The sequence below is a fragment of the Aythya fuligula genome, chromosome 23 (genome assembly GCF_009819795.1).
Source record: "Aythya fuligula isolate bAytFul2 chromosome 23, bAytFul2.pri, whole genome shotgun sequence".
In the NCBI taxonomy this organism is placed as follows: Eukaryota; Metazoa; Chordata; class Aves; order Anseriformes; family Anatidae; genus Aythya; species Aythya fuligula.
The window spans coordinates 4425637-4444197 of NC_045581.1; the positions used below are offsets into that span (position 1 = coordinate 4425637).

The 18561-nt window shown below is 52.7% G+C and overlaps 1 protein-coding gene across 3 annotated transcripts in view; it reads left to right on the forward strand.

Annotated features, from left to right (window-relative positions):
• The window catches only part of EPHA10 (EPH receptor A10), a 36342-nt gene that overhangs the window by 11900 nt on the left and 5881 nt on the right, over positions 1 to 18561 (forward strand). Inside the window, exons 4-10 of one of the 3 annotated variants that reach the window (XM_032202296.1) lie at positions 6354 to 6509; positions 7592 to 7930; positions 12798 to 12922; positions 15229 to 15391; positions 16587 to 16695; positions 16940 to 16995; positions 17617 to 17742. In XM_032202296.1, coding sequence (XP_032058187.1) covers positions 6354 to 6509; positions 7592 to 7930; positions 12798 to 12922; positions 15229 to 15391; positions 16587 to 16695; positions 16940 to 16995; positions 17617 to 17742 — 1074 coding nt within the window. Of the gene's footprint in view, positions 1 to 6353; positions 6510 to 7591; positions 7931 to 12797; positions 12923 to 15228; positions 15392 to 16586; positions 16696 to 16939; positions 17005 to 17616; positions 17743 to 18561 lie in introns of all 3 variants that reach the window. The other 2 variants (XM_032202297.1, XM_032202298.1) reach the window with 2 other exon arrangements.

Here is an 18561-nt window from a genome sequence, read left to right on the forward strand (position 1 = left end):
CTTGTTTTTTTTGGGGTGCCTCGACATGCTGCACCCCTGTGTTGAGGCCAACCACACTGCTGTGGGATGGAGGAGCCCCGGGAGGTGCATGCCAGTGCTTGCCAGCGGCCAGTATATGATGGGGATGCAGCTGTTCTTCCCCTGGGAGCCACTGGTGTTTGGTGCAAGACCCAAAAAGCCTCAGAAGATGCTGAGCGGGTGTTGGAGGCTGCTGGGGACGTGGGGTCCTGCTGCTGCGCTCCTCAGCCCCAGCTGCTCCCCTACCTGGCTGCTTTCCTTCCTGATCAGCCTCCTCCTGGATGCGTATTCCAGCAGAGAAAATTAACACGCATTAAAAGTGGATGAACTTTGTCAAATACAATTTCTTGACAAAAAAAATGGAAAGGAATTGATTTTGGAAGACAACCGAGTTGTAGTGTTAATTATAAATGACTGTATAGGCGTTTTTGGGTGAAACTGCAGGCGTTATTGATTCCTGCTGGCAAGCACGCGGCTCTTCCGCTATCTGCAGGAATTCAGCAACATGAGAAAGTTCAATAGTGCGAACTCGGGCAGTGCCCTCCCTGTTTTCCCTTTGTTCTTGGATATCTGCAAGGTTTGTGGGTCAACAAGCTGGCTTGAGACAGCTTGGGTGGAAAAGCAAAGAGGCAGAGCTCATCAGAAGCATTCAGATTGAGTGCTGAGAGGGCAAAAACCGAGCTGCCAAAGCCTGACGTGAGGAGGTGGTGTCAGGCAGCATGGAGGGGTGAGCGTGGCCGTGTTGGTGAGCTCCTCCTGCTGCCCAGGCGCTTCATACGGGGCAGCAGGAAACCATTCTGCAGGGCTGGGAGCATCTCCTGGAGCTGCTGTGTTAATGTGGTTAGGAGAAAAGCAATCGCCCTCTGACTGCTGGTAAAGCCTCCTGCTGGACTTGGTGCATCCGAGGCTCTCCGAGAGGAAGAGGGAGACAAACCCAGAGGGCGTTTCGTTGTGCACCCCAGTTGCATTACAGTGTTTGTGGTTGAAGCTGTTGGAGCTGAGATGAAGCGTGCTATTGAGCAGCTTTCTGCTCGAGCGAAAACGCAGTAGGTGCTTTTAACTTTGGGTAAAAACTAAAGCTTGCCATTCAAAGGGGAGCCTGCATGTGATCTGGCATCGCGCAGCGTGACTGGGAAGGCGAAGACATAAACACACGCCTGCACACACATGCACACACATTTTTCCAGTGATGGAGGCAGGCAGGAAGTGTTTGATAGGTTTTGTCTGATTTTTGTATTGTCATTAACGCAAAGTTGCCCAGGTTAAGTAGCTTTATTCCTAAATCCATGATACGATGCAATTTCCACCTAGTGTTTAATCTCCCATCTATGCTCATTCTCTCAATATTTTATGCTAAGCTGCAGTATTTGCTTAGGTCTTGGCCCCTTCCTCTCTGCAAAATGATGAACACTTTTTAATTAGAAGCCTGATAAGCTGCAGAAAATAGATTTTTGGTTTTGCTGGGCCCTGTTGACTTGTCTGGGGCGGTGTCAGTGACTGTCTCCTTCCTGGCATGTGTCTGTTAAAGCCCGCTGCCTAACTCACAAAACATTTTGCAGCCGATGCTGCTCTGTTAGGCGGAGCAGCAGACACTCGTGCGAGCCTGGGGAAGGACGGACAGACAGACAGACAGAAGTGACAGACATGACGGACGTCTGCAGAGAAGTCGTGTCGGAGGAGATGTGGGGGCTGAGTGTGCCAGGACCGAGCTGGCGAGCGTCTGCTCTGGTTTCCTCTGGGGAGGCTCACCCAGGTCTCTGCTCGTTCAGAGGATTCCTTTTCCTAGAGGCCACTTGCTGCCAACGCAGTCAAGGCAGAGGCGTGCTGCTGGGTGCTGCTCTCCATCAGGTTGCATGGGGCAGCCGTGGGGCTGCGGGATGCTCTCTGACAGCAGCTTTGCCTTGAGCTTATCCGCTCCACAGGGTGAATCTTGCAGGAGCTGTGCCTGCACAGTAGGCTCTGGGGCAGGACTCAGTCCTTTGCTCTCCCTTGGTTAAAAACCTTTTATTTTCCTCTGTGTGTACAAACCAACATTTGCAAAGGAAGACTGTGAATCCTGAAGGTTCAGCTTCTGTCTTTGGCTGTGAATGACTGAACCTCCAGAGACCTGAGCCCTGTTCTCAGTCCTATTTTTCTTGTTTGATTCTGCAAATTGTGCAATTGTCCTGCCCCAGCTTCCCTGCTCGAGCGTGGTCACTGGTCCTGTACTTCATAAAGAAAACAAAGGTTAAATTAATTGTTGGAGGTAGTCAACTGTCGCAATGATGGGTTTCATAAGTGCACCTCATAACAGGCTACTGGCCAGCTGGTAAATACAGCTGGGGTGATTAATAACTTCATTTCACTGCTGCATGCAAAATCTTGGCCATGCTTCACTTGAACAGAAACTGCAATCAAGTCCGCAGCTTGCAGAGCTGCAGTCAGTTGTCCTGCCTGATGCACTTAGTGAGTCGCTTTTAATCACCGCTCATCAATTAACAAGATAAAGCTGCTCAAACTCCAGTGCCTCTCTGCCGATGAAATCAGGATTTCAGCCAGGGATCTCTCTCGCTATTTTTAAAGGCGAAATTTGTACCCTCAGCTTGCTGCAGCTTAGAAAATGCCGAGGTCCTTGCTGGTGGGGGAGCCTCCCCCATCCCTTGGGGCTGTGAGTCAGGGTCCAGGCTGCAGAGGGAGGTTTTGCCTGGGAGTCAGTGCTGGGGGACTCGAGTGGGCAGGCTTCGTGGTGCTGCGGGGTGGATTTGCCTGAGTGCTGCTGGGGAGGGGGAGTTAAAGCTGTCCCGTGACAGCTGACTAGGAAACCATGTCCTCGTCATGCTTCTCTGCGACCCTAACTGCCCCTGCTCTCCCCATGGCCAGGATTGTGTGTGGGAGAGGATGCTGCTTTTGGCTTTTGATAGAGTCGTCTACTCGTGTCCGGGAGCTGCAGCAGATGTGTCTGTAAGAGAAACCCTTCCCGGGGGTGCATCGTGCCAGCTTACCTGCCAGCCTGCTGCACGAATCCACGCTGCTTGTGCTGCTGCTGGCTGGGCTGTGCATGCAGTGTGGGAGCAAGGAGGGAGGGTGGTGAGACAAATCAGGAATGCTTGGCGGATGGGGAGCATCTCGCGTGGGCAGAGATGATGGAGAAGGAGAGAGGCAATTAATTTGTCTGACCCACCCAGCTGCTTCTCTTTGGCTCCTAGCTGAGGCATTATTGGATTTTATTATTTAATAATTAAGTTGTGATAGTAGCAGAGGGCAAGGATAGAAGATTGTGTACAAAAAAGAATTTCATTCTATAAATTGATGGCCTGTTCCCTCGAGAGCTGTCACATACCCAGCGCAAAAAATGAGCAGTGCAAAATAACAGGGATGCCTAAAACAGCTGGGGTCCGACAGAAACACTTATGAGATGAGGTGGAGGAGACAGGGAGTTTAGCTGAGAAAAGAAACTGAGATGCACGTACGACGCATCAAATGTTCCAGGGTGCTTTTGTTCTCCTTCTGGAGCATGGGAACAAAGGAACAAAATTACCAAGTGTGCAGAAAGGATCGAGATTGCAGCACTCCTTGTTACTGGCTGTGATTTCACTAAAGAATTTGGCAGCTTCGAAATCGTTTGGGCATTGATATGTGTTGCAGGAAGGTCAGGGGAGTTCTTCTTCGTCCTGATCTGGAGAAGACTGAAAAGAAGGGAAAGGCTGTGGGCTGCCAGCCTGCAGCCCTGCAGGCGGGGTGAGACCTCCGTAGGGGTGGCTGTGATCGTACCTGGGGCTGTGCAGCAGCTGGGGCTGAGCCCCACAGCGTCGTGGTGCCTGTGATCCTGGGAAGTACAAACGGAGGTGTTTCACGCAGTTATTAGCTGACATACTGGCTGAGAGAGGCTTTTGTACGCTTACTTCTCCTAGCTATTAGAAGTCAGGGAAGAACTGCCTGAAAGATGCTTCTAATTGAAAACGTTCAATTTCCTAACGCGAGATGTCAAATTTATGTGACTGCCAGGCTCGCCGTTCACTCTGGGCTATGACGGCCGTATATCCACTGCTTTTACTGCTCAGGTCCCATCAAGTTTGTAAACAAGATTGATTTTTCTGTTCCGCCTGACAAAGGGTACGAGCAGCAACATGATGCTGGCGTTCAGGCTTTGATGCCGTAATGAGCAGCTTCTCCCCGTGGAGCGCAATGGATGAGCAGCACCGAAGCCTGCGGGGGCTCAGCCCAGCCTGGGGTCTGCGTGCAAACACCACGGCGTGCCTGAAGCGCTGTGGGATCCCTGGCTGATGGTATTTGTGCCCCGTGTTGTGGTCAGTACAGCTGAACCGAAGGAAATGCAAGCTAAATACATTGCTATGCTTATTAGTGTAACAGTAGCTTTGCTTTGGTTTCTCAAATATTAAGAGGAAGCTGGAAGTTTTGGAAGTAATTTAAGCACCTGCTAGTTTTGTGTGTGTTATCTAGCACCCTAAGTAGGGAATGACATTTATTGTGCATTATGGCACGCCGTCTTAATATTACTCCTCGGCTGTGTTTGTCAAGCCTGTGCTTTTAAAGGTCATCTTTATCTGGTCCTGGAGGCGTGCAGTCTGCAAACTGGGAGAGGCAAATGCAAAGCTGTGGGCTCTTCAGTACCATGCTGGGCTCTTTTTTTTTTTTTTTTTTTAATTATTTTTCTCCATTTTTAACAGTTTTACTATTCAGTTTTACTATAGAAATGTAGCATTGAGTCCCCATCTATTGGAAAATGCAGATTTCCATTCCAGATACCCGGAAGCCTCTCTTCGTTACTTGGGCACAACTGGACTAGGCTCGAGGTGGCCAAATCTGCTGCTTTCTGGGGGCTTTACTTGCACCGGGTGGCAGAGAGCTTGGGTGGCAAGATTCAAGGCTTTCAGGTGGCTTCTGAAGGGCTGCATCTGATACGTAAGAAAAGCAGAAATCTCTCCCGTGCGTTGCTGCTCGTGGCTCTGCCAAGCAGCTGGCTGTCCCTGTGCCAGCAGCCGGGGGCGAAGGGACCAGCAGGAGCCACAGCAGCAGTGCTGGCTCCCCCCCTGTCCACGATCAGAGTGCACTGAATTTCTAAAGGCAGATGACATAACGTCCCCCGTAAACGTTCGCTCGTTTTCAGCATCCCGTGCAAGAATCTTCCCTGCCCCGGTGCTGCCTGGTGCTTTGTCCTCAGATCACAGCCGGAGCTGCCAGTTTTATGTCATGCAGAAAGCTAATGAACCGGAGTGCGCTGGAATAATCTGCTTTAAAAGGAACGGGCTCAGCAGCCAACTCTTTAAAAATGATGAGAGAGGGGACTGTGTGCAGGGAGCTGTTCGTCCAGGAACTTCACAAGCCCGAATATTCGAGGAGCTGATGAAGGGGTAGCAGGCAGCAGCCCCACACCACTGAGATGAAGCCAAGCAGAATGCATTTGTTTGCAGGCTGCTTCCTTTTCAGGTGTTGTTTTAAGGTCAAACTGAAGCTATAACAAACTGCTTTATGGGGTTTTGCAGCCTGTTTTCTGTTGGTTTTGTAAAATAACACGTTTTCCATGCGGAACTAGCTCCTGGGTGTCCTGCTAGGGGTATTACTTGTACTCTGCGTGCTGCTTGTGGTAAAGATCAAGCAAATCCTTGACCACTGTGCGAACCACTTACTTGTATGAATATCAAAGACGCTTTTCAAAGGATAAAGGAAGCCTGTGTATGGCCTACAAAAGCCAATTTCTGCTGCTGTCGTTTGGCTTTGGTACATACCTCACTGCCTGCAGTGACTGCTGCATAATCTGCAGTGATGAAGCCGCAGCTGCCAGCGACGTGGCCTTGTGGCTTGGGTTTCTGCACGAAGCTCTGGTGACTGATGAGTTCTCCAGCTTCTCAATTTGCCGTATTCCTCCCCTTTTTGGGTTGTTGCTAAGTCTTGCTGCGTCTCCCGTGTAATTTCTGCTCTGCTTACCTGACTGTGCACACTAAGCTGTGTATTTGCTGTATCCTGCCTCCTTCTGCAGCTGCCTACTCCTCCAAATCCCCACACAGCTTCCAGCCCCCTTCATGCATCGCTCCTGCTGGTGTCCAGCCAGTGGATATCATTCCTCCTGTGCCTCTACAGCCCCTTGAAAGAGTCCCACAGCCCTGGAGATCAGCACGAAGGGACAGCATTGAAATGTCCATTGTGGATCAAACCAAATGAGTATCTCCCTTGGTGCTGGGACCACACAAACACCCATAGCAAGTAGCTCAGAGGGTGATGTCTGCTGTCCAGCAGCAGGCACAGGACATCCCAGGGAACAGGGCAGTGCAGTCATCAGCTGTGGGCCCCGTTCTGCTCGTGCTGTTCTTTCTGTAACTCCCTCTCTCTCTTTCCAGCGTGCCTTCCCGGATTTTACAAGCTTTCGCTCCGTCTTCCTCTCTGCTCTCCTTGCCCTGAGCACAGCTTCACCCACGAGGAAGCCTCCACCTTCTGCTCGTGCCAGAAGAACTACTCCAGGTCCCCGTCGGACCCTCCGTCTGCCTCCTGCACGCGTACGTCTCGCTGAAGAGTAAAGGCTCTTTGTAAAGCAGAGGGCAGGACTGCGGGGAGCGTGGAGGGGTCTCCTTCTTCCGTGGGGCTCCCAGGCTGAGGCTGAGGGCCGGTGAGGAGGACACACAGGCAGGCTTGCAGGCACTCACTGGTAAAACTAGAGTTCAGTCATGTAGTTAATATAGTTTGCGGATTTTAATTAAATGGCCTCTAGTTAATTGAATTGGACGCCAGCTCCTCCAGTGATGGATGTGATAGAGGTGCCTGTGCAGTGGTGAGGAGCTCGCTCTGCCCATGGGTGGCTGGGCTTGAGCCTGGCTGAGATGGCGGGGAGAGGTGCCCAGCCCGGCTGGATGCTGCCCACACCTTCTGTGAGCTGGGGCTGGTTGCTCAGAGCACGTTCCTTCAGTGAGGAGCCTGCTGTGGGGTCCTCCATCCTGAGAGCCCACCTGTGGCTGCTGCATGAGGACCTGGGCTCACCCCACCACCACCAGTGTCCCTGCTGATGGCTCCAAACCCCAGATGTGGAGAAGCCGTAGGTTCACACTTGATCCAAGGCAGCTCATAAAATCGTTAAGGTTGGAAGAAATCTTCAAGATCATCTGGTCCAACTACCACCCCCTGCCCCTGTCCCCCAGCACCACGTTCAACCTCTCCCTGAACACCCCCAGGGACGGGGACTCCACCACCTCCCTGGGCAACCCGTCCCAACGCCTGAGCGCTCTTGCTGAGGAGAAATGTCTCCTCATTTCCAGCCTGAACCTCCCCTGGCACAACTCGAGGCCGTTCCCTCTGCTCCTGGCACAGTTCCCTGTGAGCAGAGGCCGCCCCCAGCCCCCCACCCCTTCCTTCCAGGCAGTTGCAGAGAGCAATGAGCTCTGCCCTGAGCCCCCCTTCCCCAGCCCAAACACCCCCAGTTCCCTCAGCCGAACCTCATAGCACTTGTGCTCCGGTCCCTTCAACAGCCTCGTATCCCTTCTCTGGACACACTGCAGGACCTCGGTGTCCTTCTTGTGCTGAGTGGCCCAAAACTGAACCCAGCACTCGAGCTGCAGCCTCACCACGGGTGTCCCTCTCCTTCCAGGTCCTCCATCGGCCCCGAGGGACCTCGTCTACAGCCTGCGGCGTTCCTCGCTGGTCCTGCAGTGGAGTGCCCCCGCGGATGCTGGCGGCCGCAGCGACCTGACCTACAGCCTGTGGTGCGGCCGCTGCCCTGCTGCACGGGGCGGCTGCGAGCAGTGTGGCAGCGGCGTGGGCTTCGTGCCGCAGCAGACGGGCCTGGTGGAGCGCACCGTGACGCTGGTGAACCTGCTGCCTCACGCCAACTACACCATCCGTGTGGCGGCCCTCAACGGCGTCTCGGCTGTCAGCCCGTTGGCAGGGCAGCAGTACGCTGAGGTCAACGTCTCCACCGGGCTCGCAGGTACGGTCAGGGGGTTGAGGATGTGGTGCTGGAGGAGCTCCCAGTGCTCATCCCTGTTACCCACTGCCCTTGGTGGCCTCGAGACACTTGTGAGGGCTTTGGCTGCAGGATGAGTTACAGGTCACTATAATACCTTCAAATAGACAACGTCTTCAGCCCGTTCCTAAAGAGTAACTCAGATATTAGTTACGCTTTGGGAACAGAAATGATTTCCTGTTTTCTATGCTGGCCCACAGCACAATTTCTGGCAGTAAGCGTCCCACCTGAGGTTCCAATTTGTGTCCCCTTAGCACAAGGGGAAGCGAGAATCCCTTCTGCCTGTGGTCCCAGCTGACTGCAGGGTGTTGCTCTCTGCTCAGCTGTCGGCTGTGCCTGGGGAAAAGCAGCGTTGGTTTGTCGCGTCCTTGTCTGCTCCTCTGTGGCCGCGTTATTAATTTGCATGAAAACCCTTTGCCAAGCCATGGTTAATGGAGACGGATGATCCTCACGTACCTCTTGGCAGGAATTGGCCAACAATTTCATCTGAAGGGATTAAACTTTGATCTTGTTATAAATAATTTTCCCACCGCTTGATCAAATGGTTTTGCCTGTGTTGTTGCTTTCTCCCCTATCATCATTTCCGTGAATCCTCTTGGTGGACGCTGTGCCACCCTCAGCAGGGCACCCTCAGCAGAGGTGTCATTCCTCATTAGGATCGGTGCTGCTCAGGGAGAGGTTTTGCTCTGGGAAGAGCTGTCCTGGAGCCCAGGTTATTCCTGAGCCAGCGTAGGGAAGAGCTTAACGGGGGCTGGTAACAAGGGATTTTTGCAGAGGCTCCTGTGTGGGTGGCAGGGCAGAGCCTGGGACAGGAGGTAGGGTAAGGGCAGCAGGTCCCTGTCCTCCAAAGGGAACAAAGCAACAAGTCTGTGACACCAGCCCGTGCCTTAGCTCCGAGGCTCTTCAGTACAACTTCTCATCTGGGTAAGTGGGAATCTCAGCCCCTTACTCCACGCTGTATATACTCCCGAAGGAATTGAAGTATGCGTAAAGAATATGGCATAATTAATCTTGTAATCTGCTCCAAATCAATGTCGCTTGTCGAGCTGTCAAGCCTCCGGATGCAGATGGTGGCTCAGAATTAGCTGAGCAGCTGAGGTTCAGGAAGCTTCTTGAAAGCCTCGAGTGCTTTGCTGCTGAAGGTGTCCCTTCCCAGGCTGGAGCTGCTCCTTTCTCCTGCCCCGCTGGCCGGAGCCCTGGGGCTGCTCTTTGTTCGAGCCCAGCGCAGGAGTGCCGGATGGGGCTGGAGATAAGGAGAAAGCGAGACTTCAGGGATGCCTGAAGCAGAGGTGGCTTCTTTCATGGCTGCGATACGATGGTCTCAGGGATGTCATTGGCAGCAGCAGGAAGGCTCTGGCTCCAGATATGCAGATTCAGAGGAAAAATTAAACAAAGAAACAAGACCCTATTTAGCTGTCAGATCCCGGCTCCTCTAAATATAGCTCTAAGTGCAGCTTTCACACTGCCCTTCCCCTTCAGCATTCACAAGAGGGAATTAGCAGTTGTTCATTGTATTTGCAGGGGAAAAGAAAAGATGCTATTTAGTCTGCAGGAGGCAAAATTAATACCATGTTTTTTCTAATCTGGCCCCAGCATGGGACTAAACAAAAATGTTTGAGGAGTGAGCGGAGCTGTTTACCTGCAGGAGTGGAGCAGCATCAGCTATGTAAATGTACGCTGTGGGACGATGTCATTTATATTCCCGGCAGGGATCGGCTCCTATCTTAAAGGGCTTTTAAATCCGTTGCAGATTAATAATGCAGCCAGTGCAGAAAGGCATTCTCCTCTCTGGGATAGTGGAGAAGGGGATGATGCTGAACGGGGGGCTCTGAAGCAGGCTGCTCCGTGCACCCCAGCAGAGCCCCCAGGAGGGGCAGTGAGTGGCACTGGAGCCTTGCAGCAGCTCCTGCATGGGATTTTTTAGAGGTTCCCTGCTTCTTTGGAGCTTGCCCTGTGCTCTGCCACGTGCTTGGACTCTCCAGGCTTCCCGGGCACCTCTGGGATGCTGGTGTGCAGCTCTCTGGTGCCGGTTCACACGAATTAACAGGTGCAAATTGCTGCTTCTGCTCCGCTCTGCAACCCTGCGGTCAGTCAGGCTTTGCCTCTAAGCAATTAGTGCTTGCACTAATCAGGGCCCTGGCGTGCATAATGCCATGGGGTGGAGCAGAAAAGGGGTCTGCACCAGAGCACAGTCGCTCCCCGTCAGCTCTCCCCGGGGACTCACAGCACTGCCTTGGCATCTCCACGTGCCTCGAGCTCTGTCTGGGCAAAGATCTTCCCCTGCCTGAGCTCTGACGTGACTTTGTCTTTCCTCGCTGGCTCTTTGACCTCAGGGCATCACCTCCATCCGTGCTGTAGCTGTGGGTTTGGCAGCGCTCAGCTCCTGACCCCTGCCTCCCCCGACGGAGCTGCCTGAAGCCTGCTGTTTGCAGGGAGCGATGCTCAATTACCACGTTATTAATGGACACAAAATGGACACTTAAACCAGATAATTAAAGCTCCTGTCTCAGGACAAAGACGAGTCAACGGGCTGCAAGCCCACTGTCTGTCCCAGCCTTGGAGCCTCCACGTCCTCGGTGGCACTCATCCCTTCCAGACGCTTGCTCGGACGCCGCGGGCTGTCCAGGCAGGACGTGATGCCCATGCCTGGTTTTGTGCCTTTGCTGCTGGCACAGCGGCTAATGGAGAGGAGGAAACCCAGATGCAACGGAGTGGAGTGTATAAAACCAGGCAGAGTGGTGAATAATTTAATGTTTGCTTTTTCAGAATAGAGGCGATGTTAGGGGAGCTTAAAATATTGATGGGCAACACATTTTTTTTTCTCCACAGTGTGAAATGCTTTATAGTCTGTGTGATTTTCTTTAATCCCTTTTAAGCGTGTTGGAGGCTGGTCCCTGCTTTCCTGGCGTGTGCCACGAGTGCTGCTCCATGGCAAAGCACTCAGCAAGCGTGATTTCTCCTGATGGCTTTGTTAACAGCCAGGACCACTTGTTCAGGTTTTCTCAGTCCGTTTGCTGGATACAGAGATACAGGAGGGCATCCGTGTGATGTCTTATTGATGGGAATCATATAAAACAGCAAGGAGCACTTAACTTAGTTTACAGGAGCAAAAAACCAAGCGAAGTGTCAGGCTGGCTTCGGGAGCGTGCTCTGCCTGGCCTGGTGGGGCTGCCAACAACCTTTTTGCCTTGCTTCGTGCTGCTGGAATGAGTTTGCTCCTCCTTCTTTACGTGTGAACAATTTGATATCCCCTTAAAGGTCAGCTCTGGGGCCAGCGTATTTACTCGGAGAATTATTTTTTAAAATGTCAAACCGTGTTTAGGCAGATCGCGGTGAGGAGGGAGCAGCGTGCAGGGGCCGTGGGCACGAGCCCGGAGCTCCCTGCTCACCCCTCGGTGTGCGGGGCTGCAGCTCAGGTCCTCGTGCTCTCAGAAGGAGTCGAGAGGACTTGGAATCAAGGAGCAAATCGTCATGAATAAAACATCAGGAGGACGTTTTTCTGCAGCAGAGATTAATGAGCTAAGTAATAAATATGAAATTTCACAGATACTTAAGTTTACTTTCCAGGGACTTGTTCCTCTCCATGGGAGTCCCGGTGGGGCAGCCGGGGTCCTGCTTTGATGGAGAAGCAGGGGAGGCTGCAAACAGCTCATTCCCCACACATCTTTCCCTGGGCCTGCCACAGGGCTGTGGGTGTAAGTGGCTTTACTCTGCTCTGTTCAGGCCCCTAATGCTTGAAGGGTGACACAGGTGGAAGGCTTTCCTAGGCATGGGGAGGTCGTTTTTCCTAATTAATCCAGAGCAAACTAGGGCTCCAAAAGAAGCACCAGGCACGGATTTTATTTTCCCTACTAAAGCATGCAATGTCTGTCTTGAGGAGCATCCTCTGCAGCAAAGACTGATGCCCTAGCATCTCCTGTATCCTTCCTGCTCTCACAGAGCGAGCAGTGGGTGTGCTGGCCATGGGCAGAGCATCGCGTCCGTGCTGCTTCTGTCTTGCTCGGGGTGAGCATCGCTTCCTTGGCAAGCTCCAGCCATGCTGCAGACGCTCTGGCAGCTTCAGCCAACTTTTTACTGGCCTGGAAGGCTGGGGTGTTGGGACAGGCTGCAGGCACGAGAAGGGACTCAGGGAAGGAGCCGGCGTGGTGAAAGCAGGAAGAGTTGGCAAGTGCATCCTGCATAGGGAGATGAGCTAAATGGGAGCAGAAAGGCCAGGGAGGAGGATCCAGCGTGCAGCGTGCTAGCTAGAAACAAACAGCCGGCTTCTGGGGCATGGCAGCAGGCAGGGCAGGCAGCTCTGCCCAATTCCCAGCTTTTGGGAGGGTTGGATGGCGAGTGGGAGAGCTTGCCCAGGGCACCAGGGTGGACTTGGTGTCTCCTACCAGCCCACGGTCTCTATTCTGCATAGGGTCGGCCTTTTTTTTTTTTTTTTTGGACTTGCTTGCTGCCCAGTTCCTAAAGCAGTTGTATTTGGACTGTCTTCTCCTGCTGGATGATCACCAGCGGGGAGTTTGCTCTAATCCAGCCCTGGTTCAGAGGGAGGAAAGTGCAGTCTGCACAAGGTGCATGCTCTTCAGCCATTCAAATTATTGAATTTTTTCCCGTGACAACAGAGGACAAAAGCAGAAAAGAAGAGGCCATGAACATGAGGATCGTGATAAAATCCCCTCTAACCCGTGCTCTCCTCGTTGCAGTTATTAATTTGGCTGTTCCTAACAGGCAACCCAGGCTTGGCAGTGTGGTGTCCCCAGGCAGGCAGGCTGTGCTGCGGGGTGGGTGCTGGGGATGCTCTGCCTCTGCCATCACCCTTTTTTCCTCTGCACTCTTCCAGCGCCAACTCCCGTCACCGACATCCGCACGGATAAAATCGAGCAGAAGAGCATCTCCTTGTCGTGGCAGGAGCCGGGCTTCCCAACCACCAACAGCACCGAGTACGAGGTCAAGTACTACGAGAAGGTAGGGCTCTGGGGATGTACCCAACCTCTGCCCATGCAGCATCCCAAATACTTCTGCTTGTGGCCGTGCTCCTGCTGCTGTCAGCACCCTGCAGCTTAAACAGGGTGCGGTGGAAAATGGGACATACACGCGGGGACTGCGGCACGGCGATGATTTTACTGGCACCTAAGAGTGGCAGGAGCGCTTCCAACGGGTGCCAGTAAAGGCTTTTCCTCTCCAACAGCCTTATGCAATCTGCTTATGTAAGTTTTAGGAAATTTGGGTTATTTGTAGAGTTTATTTTAATTAGTGTTTTTTTTTTTTTTTTTTTTTTTACCCCATCTGTGCAGCAAGATTTCATCCAGTCCTAATGTTGACATCTCCCTGGGAGAAAGAGTAAAGCTAATAATTCGCGTTCATTCATTCTTTGGATGGCTTTTTTTCAAGAATATTAGAAATCCGAGGTTTGGGTGCTTGCCATTCGCCAGCTAGGAAGTATAAACCATACGGTCTTTCCAGATCTGTGATGAGATGACACCTATATTCATAGCCTGTTCTCTCAGAAAGTGTTGGACCTGTGGTCTTCACTGCTTTAGGACCGAGTCCCACCAAACCCATAACTTCAGTGAGCTGTGAGTGGCCTGGCACACTGGAGGGGACACGAGGAAACATTTTTATGACAGCCTGTTAATTCAAAAAATAGCTCTTATTTGACAGACACAGTGGGCTGAGAATTTTAGAAGAGATACCAGTGGGCAGAGAGCAGGGACAAAGCTCTAAATCAAAATAAATGCAGTTTATGACACAGTTCCGCAAATTACCTTATCTGCGTGTGCTCAGGCTCGTTATGAAACTGATTGCATGTCAAGCAAAGCGTGCAGGTGACATGTTGGCATTCTGTATTTAGAAACAAGCTACCTTGAAGCTGATTCATATTAATGTGATTTTCAGCATCTGATAGATTTGAAAGGAGGAATCTGGGAGTGAGGGCGAGCGCTGAGCATAATACGGTAATTCCTTTGCAAATGGGCTGCAGCAACAAGATACTCAGGGTATGTGAAATGAGGAAACATCCTGCTTGGGTAGAAAATTTAAACTACAGTTTAGCAATTATTCACTGCAATGAGGCTTTTGATGCTGACAGGAAAATCAACTTAGTTCCTAATCTATGCTTTTAAAGCCATACTTGAACTACGGAGATTCGAGTGAAGGAGCACATCAAACAGAAAACCCATTTCACGGTGACATCCCCGGCCCTGGGAGCGGCAGGATGTGTCGCTGCCACCGCCGTGCCTCGTGCCAGAGCGCGGGGCTGGTCCGGAGCCCAGCCTGCTGCTAGCTGCACGAAGGCTCTGGCTGTCGCCGTTCTCCCTTGGTCAAAGCAGAGACATCTTCAGGTCTCTGGGCAAGGGAATAAAAGCCCGGGGAACAGGACCATTAGCAAATGCATCTGCCAACTGAGATTACTCAGTGTGTCCTAACGCACGCTTATTTATTCCCAAGAGAGCATCCCTGCTGCTGCTGCCAGCAGCTCCCGGAGCTCAGCACCCTGCAGCCACGGCTGCTCCCTGCCCTCTCCAGCCGGGCTCTTCCCTGATGTGCCAGCCGAGCGCAGGGAGCTCAGAAACACCTCCCCACAGCTTCACTCTTGTGTTAAGCAGAGCAGGTCGGTATGTTTGCACACATTTCGCTGTGGCACCTCGTCCTCAGCCCTGCACCATTGCCCAGCACAGTTGCTTTCCTGTGTGCATGCAGCGCTGAGAGCATCCAAGGCTGGTCTTGGTGTGCAGTGGGTGGAAGGGATCGCACACAGCTCCAGGCCACCTGAGGCAAGAAATTGCTGGTACCTGTGTGTGGTTGGTAGATCAAACCCATCAGGTGGGGCAGTGACAATGCTGAGATAAAATCTCCGCTGCAGGCATGGCATGGGGGGATGCTGTTGGAGCAGGAGCAGGTCTGTTTGCTCTCACTGGGGCTTGAGAAGCCGTAGCAGGGGAGTAGGAAACGGTCTGAGGGTGCCAGCAGCTGAGCCCCTGCATTTGGGGCAGTGCAGGGTGGGCAGGAGGGATGGAAAGGAGCTGTGTAGGAACACAGCTGCTCCCCACCACCCCATCCTCCTCCTGTCTTGCAGAGCACATCATCTGGCCCTGCCATTTCCTGTGGCTTATCCATGTAATTTCTATTATGGAGCCATCTAGGAAACGCATCCTTTCTGTCACGGGCCGTGCTGCTGGGACCTGGCGGCGAGGCGGAGGTGCGGCTGGGCTGGCGGGACCGTGGCGCAGCTGCTGGTCCCAGCCAATCTCGGGCATCTCATCATTTTGCAGGATCAAAGGGATCAGAGTTACTCGACCGTGAAAACCACATCAACGGCTGTGACAGTCAATAACCTGAAGCCTGGCACCCTCTATATCTTCCAAATCCGGACGTCTTCCTCGCAGGACTACGGCAACTACAGCCCTAGTATTGAAGTGGAGACACTGGCAGAGCGTGAGTGGCGGCGATGCTCGTGGTCCCTCGCGCACACAGGATGCTCCTGCTCACGATGCTGCTGCTTTCACACTGTGGGTTTCTCTCCCCTTTGAGTGAGACTCATTTTGCCACCCTGGATCTCAGAGCAGGTGCTTTCCAGGACTTGATTTTATTTGCATTTTCCCATTCTGTTTTAACACGATTGCTGCTGCCGGTCTGCCTGGCCTGGAGGTTTGTGTCCTTCCCGTGCAGCATCAGCGAGGGCAGTCGGTCTGTGGCTCTTCTGCTCTGCTCTGGAGACTGGGGACCATCTCTGTTTTTTTTTTTTTTGGAGCACCTAAGAGAGTGTCCGTGGAGTGGATTTTGCTTTCCCTTGGTGTTGTGTTAGCACCAGAGCAGATGTCACCAGCAAGCAGGCACCAGAGGGGAGCCCATCAGTCCCCACCAGTGCAGGGACAGAGGGGACAATGCCAATCCAGGCTCTGTGCAGCTGTGGCAGGCGCTACAGAGCCGGGGTGGCTGCAGAGGGGGGCACAAGAGCAGCTCGGGCAGAGATCTGGAGCAGGATGCGTGCCCCAGGCACTCAGCTTCTCTGTCCCGTGGCTGAGTAAGGGCAGCCAGCATTGGGGTTATTTGCTGGGGTTTTACTTTTCACAGTTTCCATTCATAACCATAGGCCAGAAGCATCTTATTTCACTGCCTAAAAGAGGGCTTGGAGAGATGGTAGGGTTTCAGTTTAATAACCTACCCTGGCTCGAAATGAAAGCCCTGAGATGGCTGGCTCAGTACGACTCTCACAGATTGTGTTTAACAGGGCTTTAAATTGCATCCATTTACCACACAGAAGACATTTTCAGAATGAATTGAAGCCAATAAAAACTTTATATAGAATGTAGCTTTCTAATGCCCCTGTTTGCAAAAAGCAGGAAGGGGAGGGATGGGCGTGGTGAAGGAAACCCATAGGTAAGCCATCGATTTTAAATCATTCCCCCCACCAAGCAGGAACTTTTTGCTTAGTGCTGACTGGTGACACCGGCCTGAGATTTGAGAACTGGTCCAGGGCGTGAATCCTTGTGTGGATGGGGAGAAGTAGGCTGGCACTGCTGGGGAATTGTCCCCCAGCTTTGCTGGAGGCTGCAGACTGTCACAGGGAGATGCGGGACCGGGGATGTGCCCTGGGAGCTGTGTGACACTTCTGTTTCCCTCCCGGCAGTGACAGTGGCCTCCAGCGAGCAGAACCCTGTCCTCATCATCGCCGTGGTGGCCATCGCGGGGCTGACGGTGCTGGTGTCCATGGTCATCGGCGTGATGGTCTGGAGGAGGTGAGCAGAGCGGCGTGATGGTGTGGAGGAGGTGGGAGGGGGACCCAAGCAGAGCCCCCGTGGTGCTGAGCCCACAGGAGACGTGAGCAGGCAGCGTGGGTAACACAGAGGGGCTGGAAGTGTGGGTTGGAGCCTGTCCAAAGCTGTGCCCAGGAGCCCCAGCGTGGGCACTGGGTTGTGTTTGGCTTTGATTTCCCGTGGGAGGCTGCTCCCGGCGCTGATGCCATCCCGATTCTCGTTGCAGACAGTGTGGGTACAGCAAAGCCAGCCAGGACGGGGACGAGGAGCTCTACTTCCACTGTAAGTACCGTGTGGCCATGATCAGGACATCTGGTGGGGTCCCCTGTATTTCTTGCTGCCCTGATCCCTTGCTGTTGAGGCGTTGTCACCCTGCGTTGTCCCAGGGCAGGGCTGAGCACAGCGATGCTCCCTGGGGGCGTTGGGCTCAGCAGCACCCACGCCGGCGTCCGTCCTTCACAGAGGTCCCCGGCATGCCCAGGAGTTGGGGATGCTCTCAGCAACCCCTGGCTCACATGAATTATTCTGTCAGCTTTTTCCGAACGGCCATGGGAGAAGGCAGCTTTGTTTTCTGGGGCTACTCTTGGTTACTGAGCAGCAGTAATTGTACAGACAACAGTTGTCAAAGGAAATCCTAATGCCAGAACGGATGAGTTTAGCTGATGCCTGGCATATGCCCGTTAAGCACACGCAGGCTCTTCTGCTCCCTGGAGTGTTTCAAAAGCAGCAGAGCCATCGTGCTCTTGGGATGCATTTTGGCTGTTTCACCTGATCGTGAAGGGCACTGAACTGCCCACGGGAGGGTTTCTGCTCAGCGCAGAGCCAGGGGAGCACAGCAGCCACCCCATCCCAGGCAGGCGAGCCTCTCTCATGCTCTTTTTGTATTCCCCTGCTCTCCTGCAGTTAAAATACCCACCAGGCGGACGTACATCGACCCTGACACGTGTGAAGACCCCATGCAGGCCGTGCACCTCTTTGCCAAAGAGCTGGATAACGCTAGCATTAAGATCGAGAGGATCATCGGGACAGGCAGGTTGCCCCTCGCGGCCCCTCCACATGTCCCCACAGGGTTGTCCCCCCCCTTGGCAGCCTCATGCCACTGCTGCCACCCTCCTACCTCCCGAGCTGCCCACCTCACCAGCACCTTCTGGGATAGCTCCTCCCCAGTGCCATGATCCCATGGGGAACGGGGCTGCTTTTTTGTCCAGGAGCTGGGTTTCTTGTTCCCTGTTTCTTTTTCTGAGGCACCAAGTACAGGCCACGGATTGAGGCGCACACTAGAAAGCATCAGTAATTATCTGCATCTGGGCAGGCTGACAGCAGCACAGGAACTATTTATAAATATGTGAACTTAATGATTTATTGATTTTCATCAGCCTCACTGCCTAAAACTTAAAAGCAAATTAAAATCCCCACACCGGGCCCTAGAGCTTTAATCGCTAATGTGCGCCAGAACACGGGAAACACGATTATTCTTTGTCATTTTTCTCCCTAAAGAGAAATTCAGCTATGGAAAAAGAAGAGGTGGAGGAAGGGCAGGGGTGAGGGTTCTCCCACCAGCTCAGAGGGCAGCGGTGGAAGTGGAAGAAGTCTTCCTGGTAGCTGCTGGGTGGAGCAGCTGAGGCCATAATCCCACATAACTTTCAGAAACAAATCAGTGTTTGAAAGATCAAGAAAGAAATTAGTCCGGAAAGTGTTTAAATGCAAAGAATTTCAGACTGTGTTTGTCTCACTGCTGACCTAACAAGTACCTGGCTTTGAAATTAGGAAAGCTTTTCAGATGTACACTTTTTTTTTTTCTTATAAAGCCAATATTGGCTTTTTGTGTTACGAACTTGGTAGCACCTG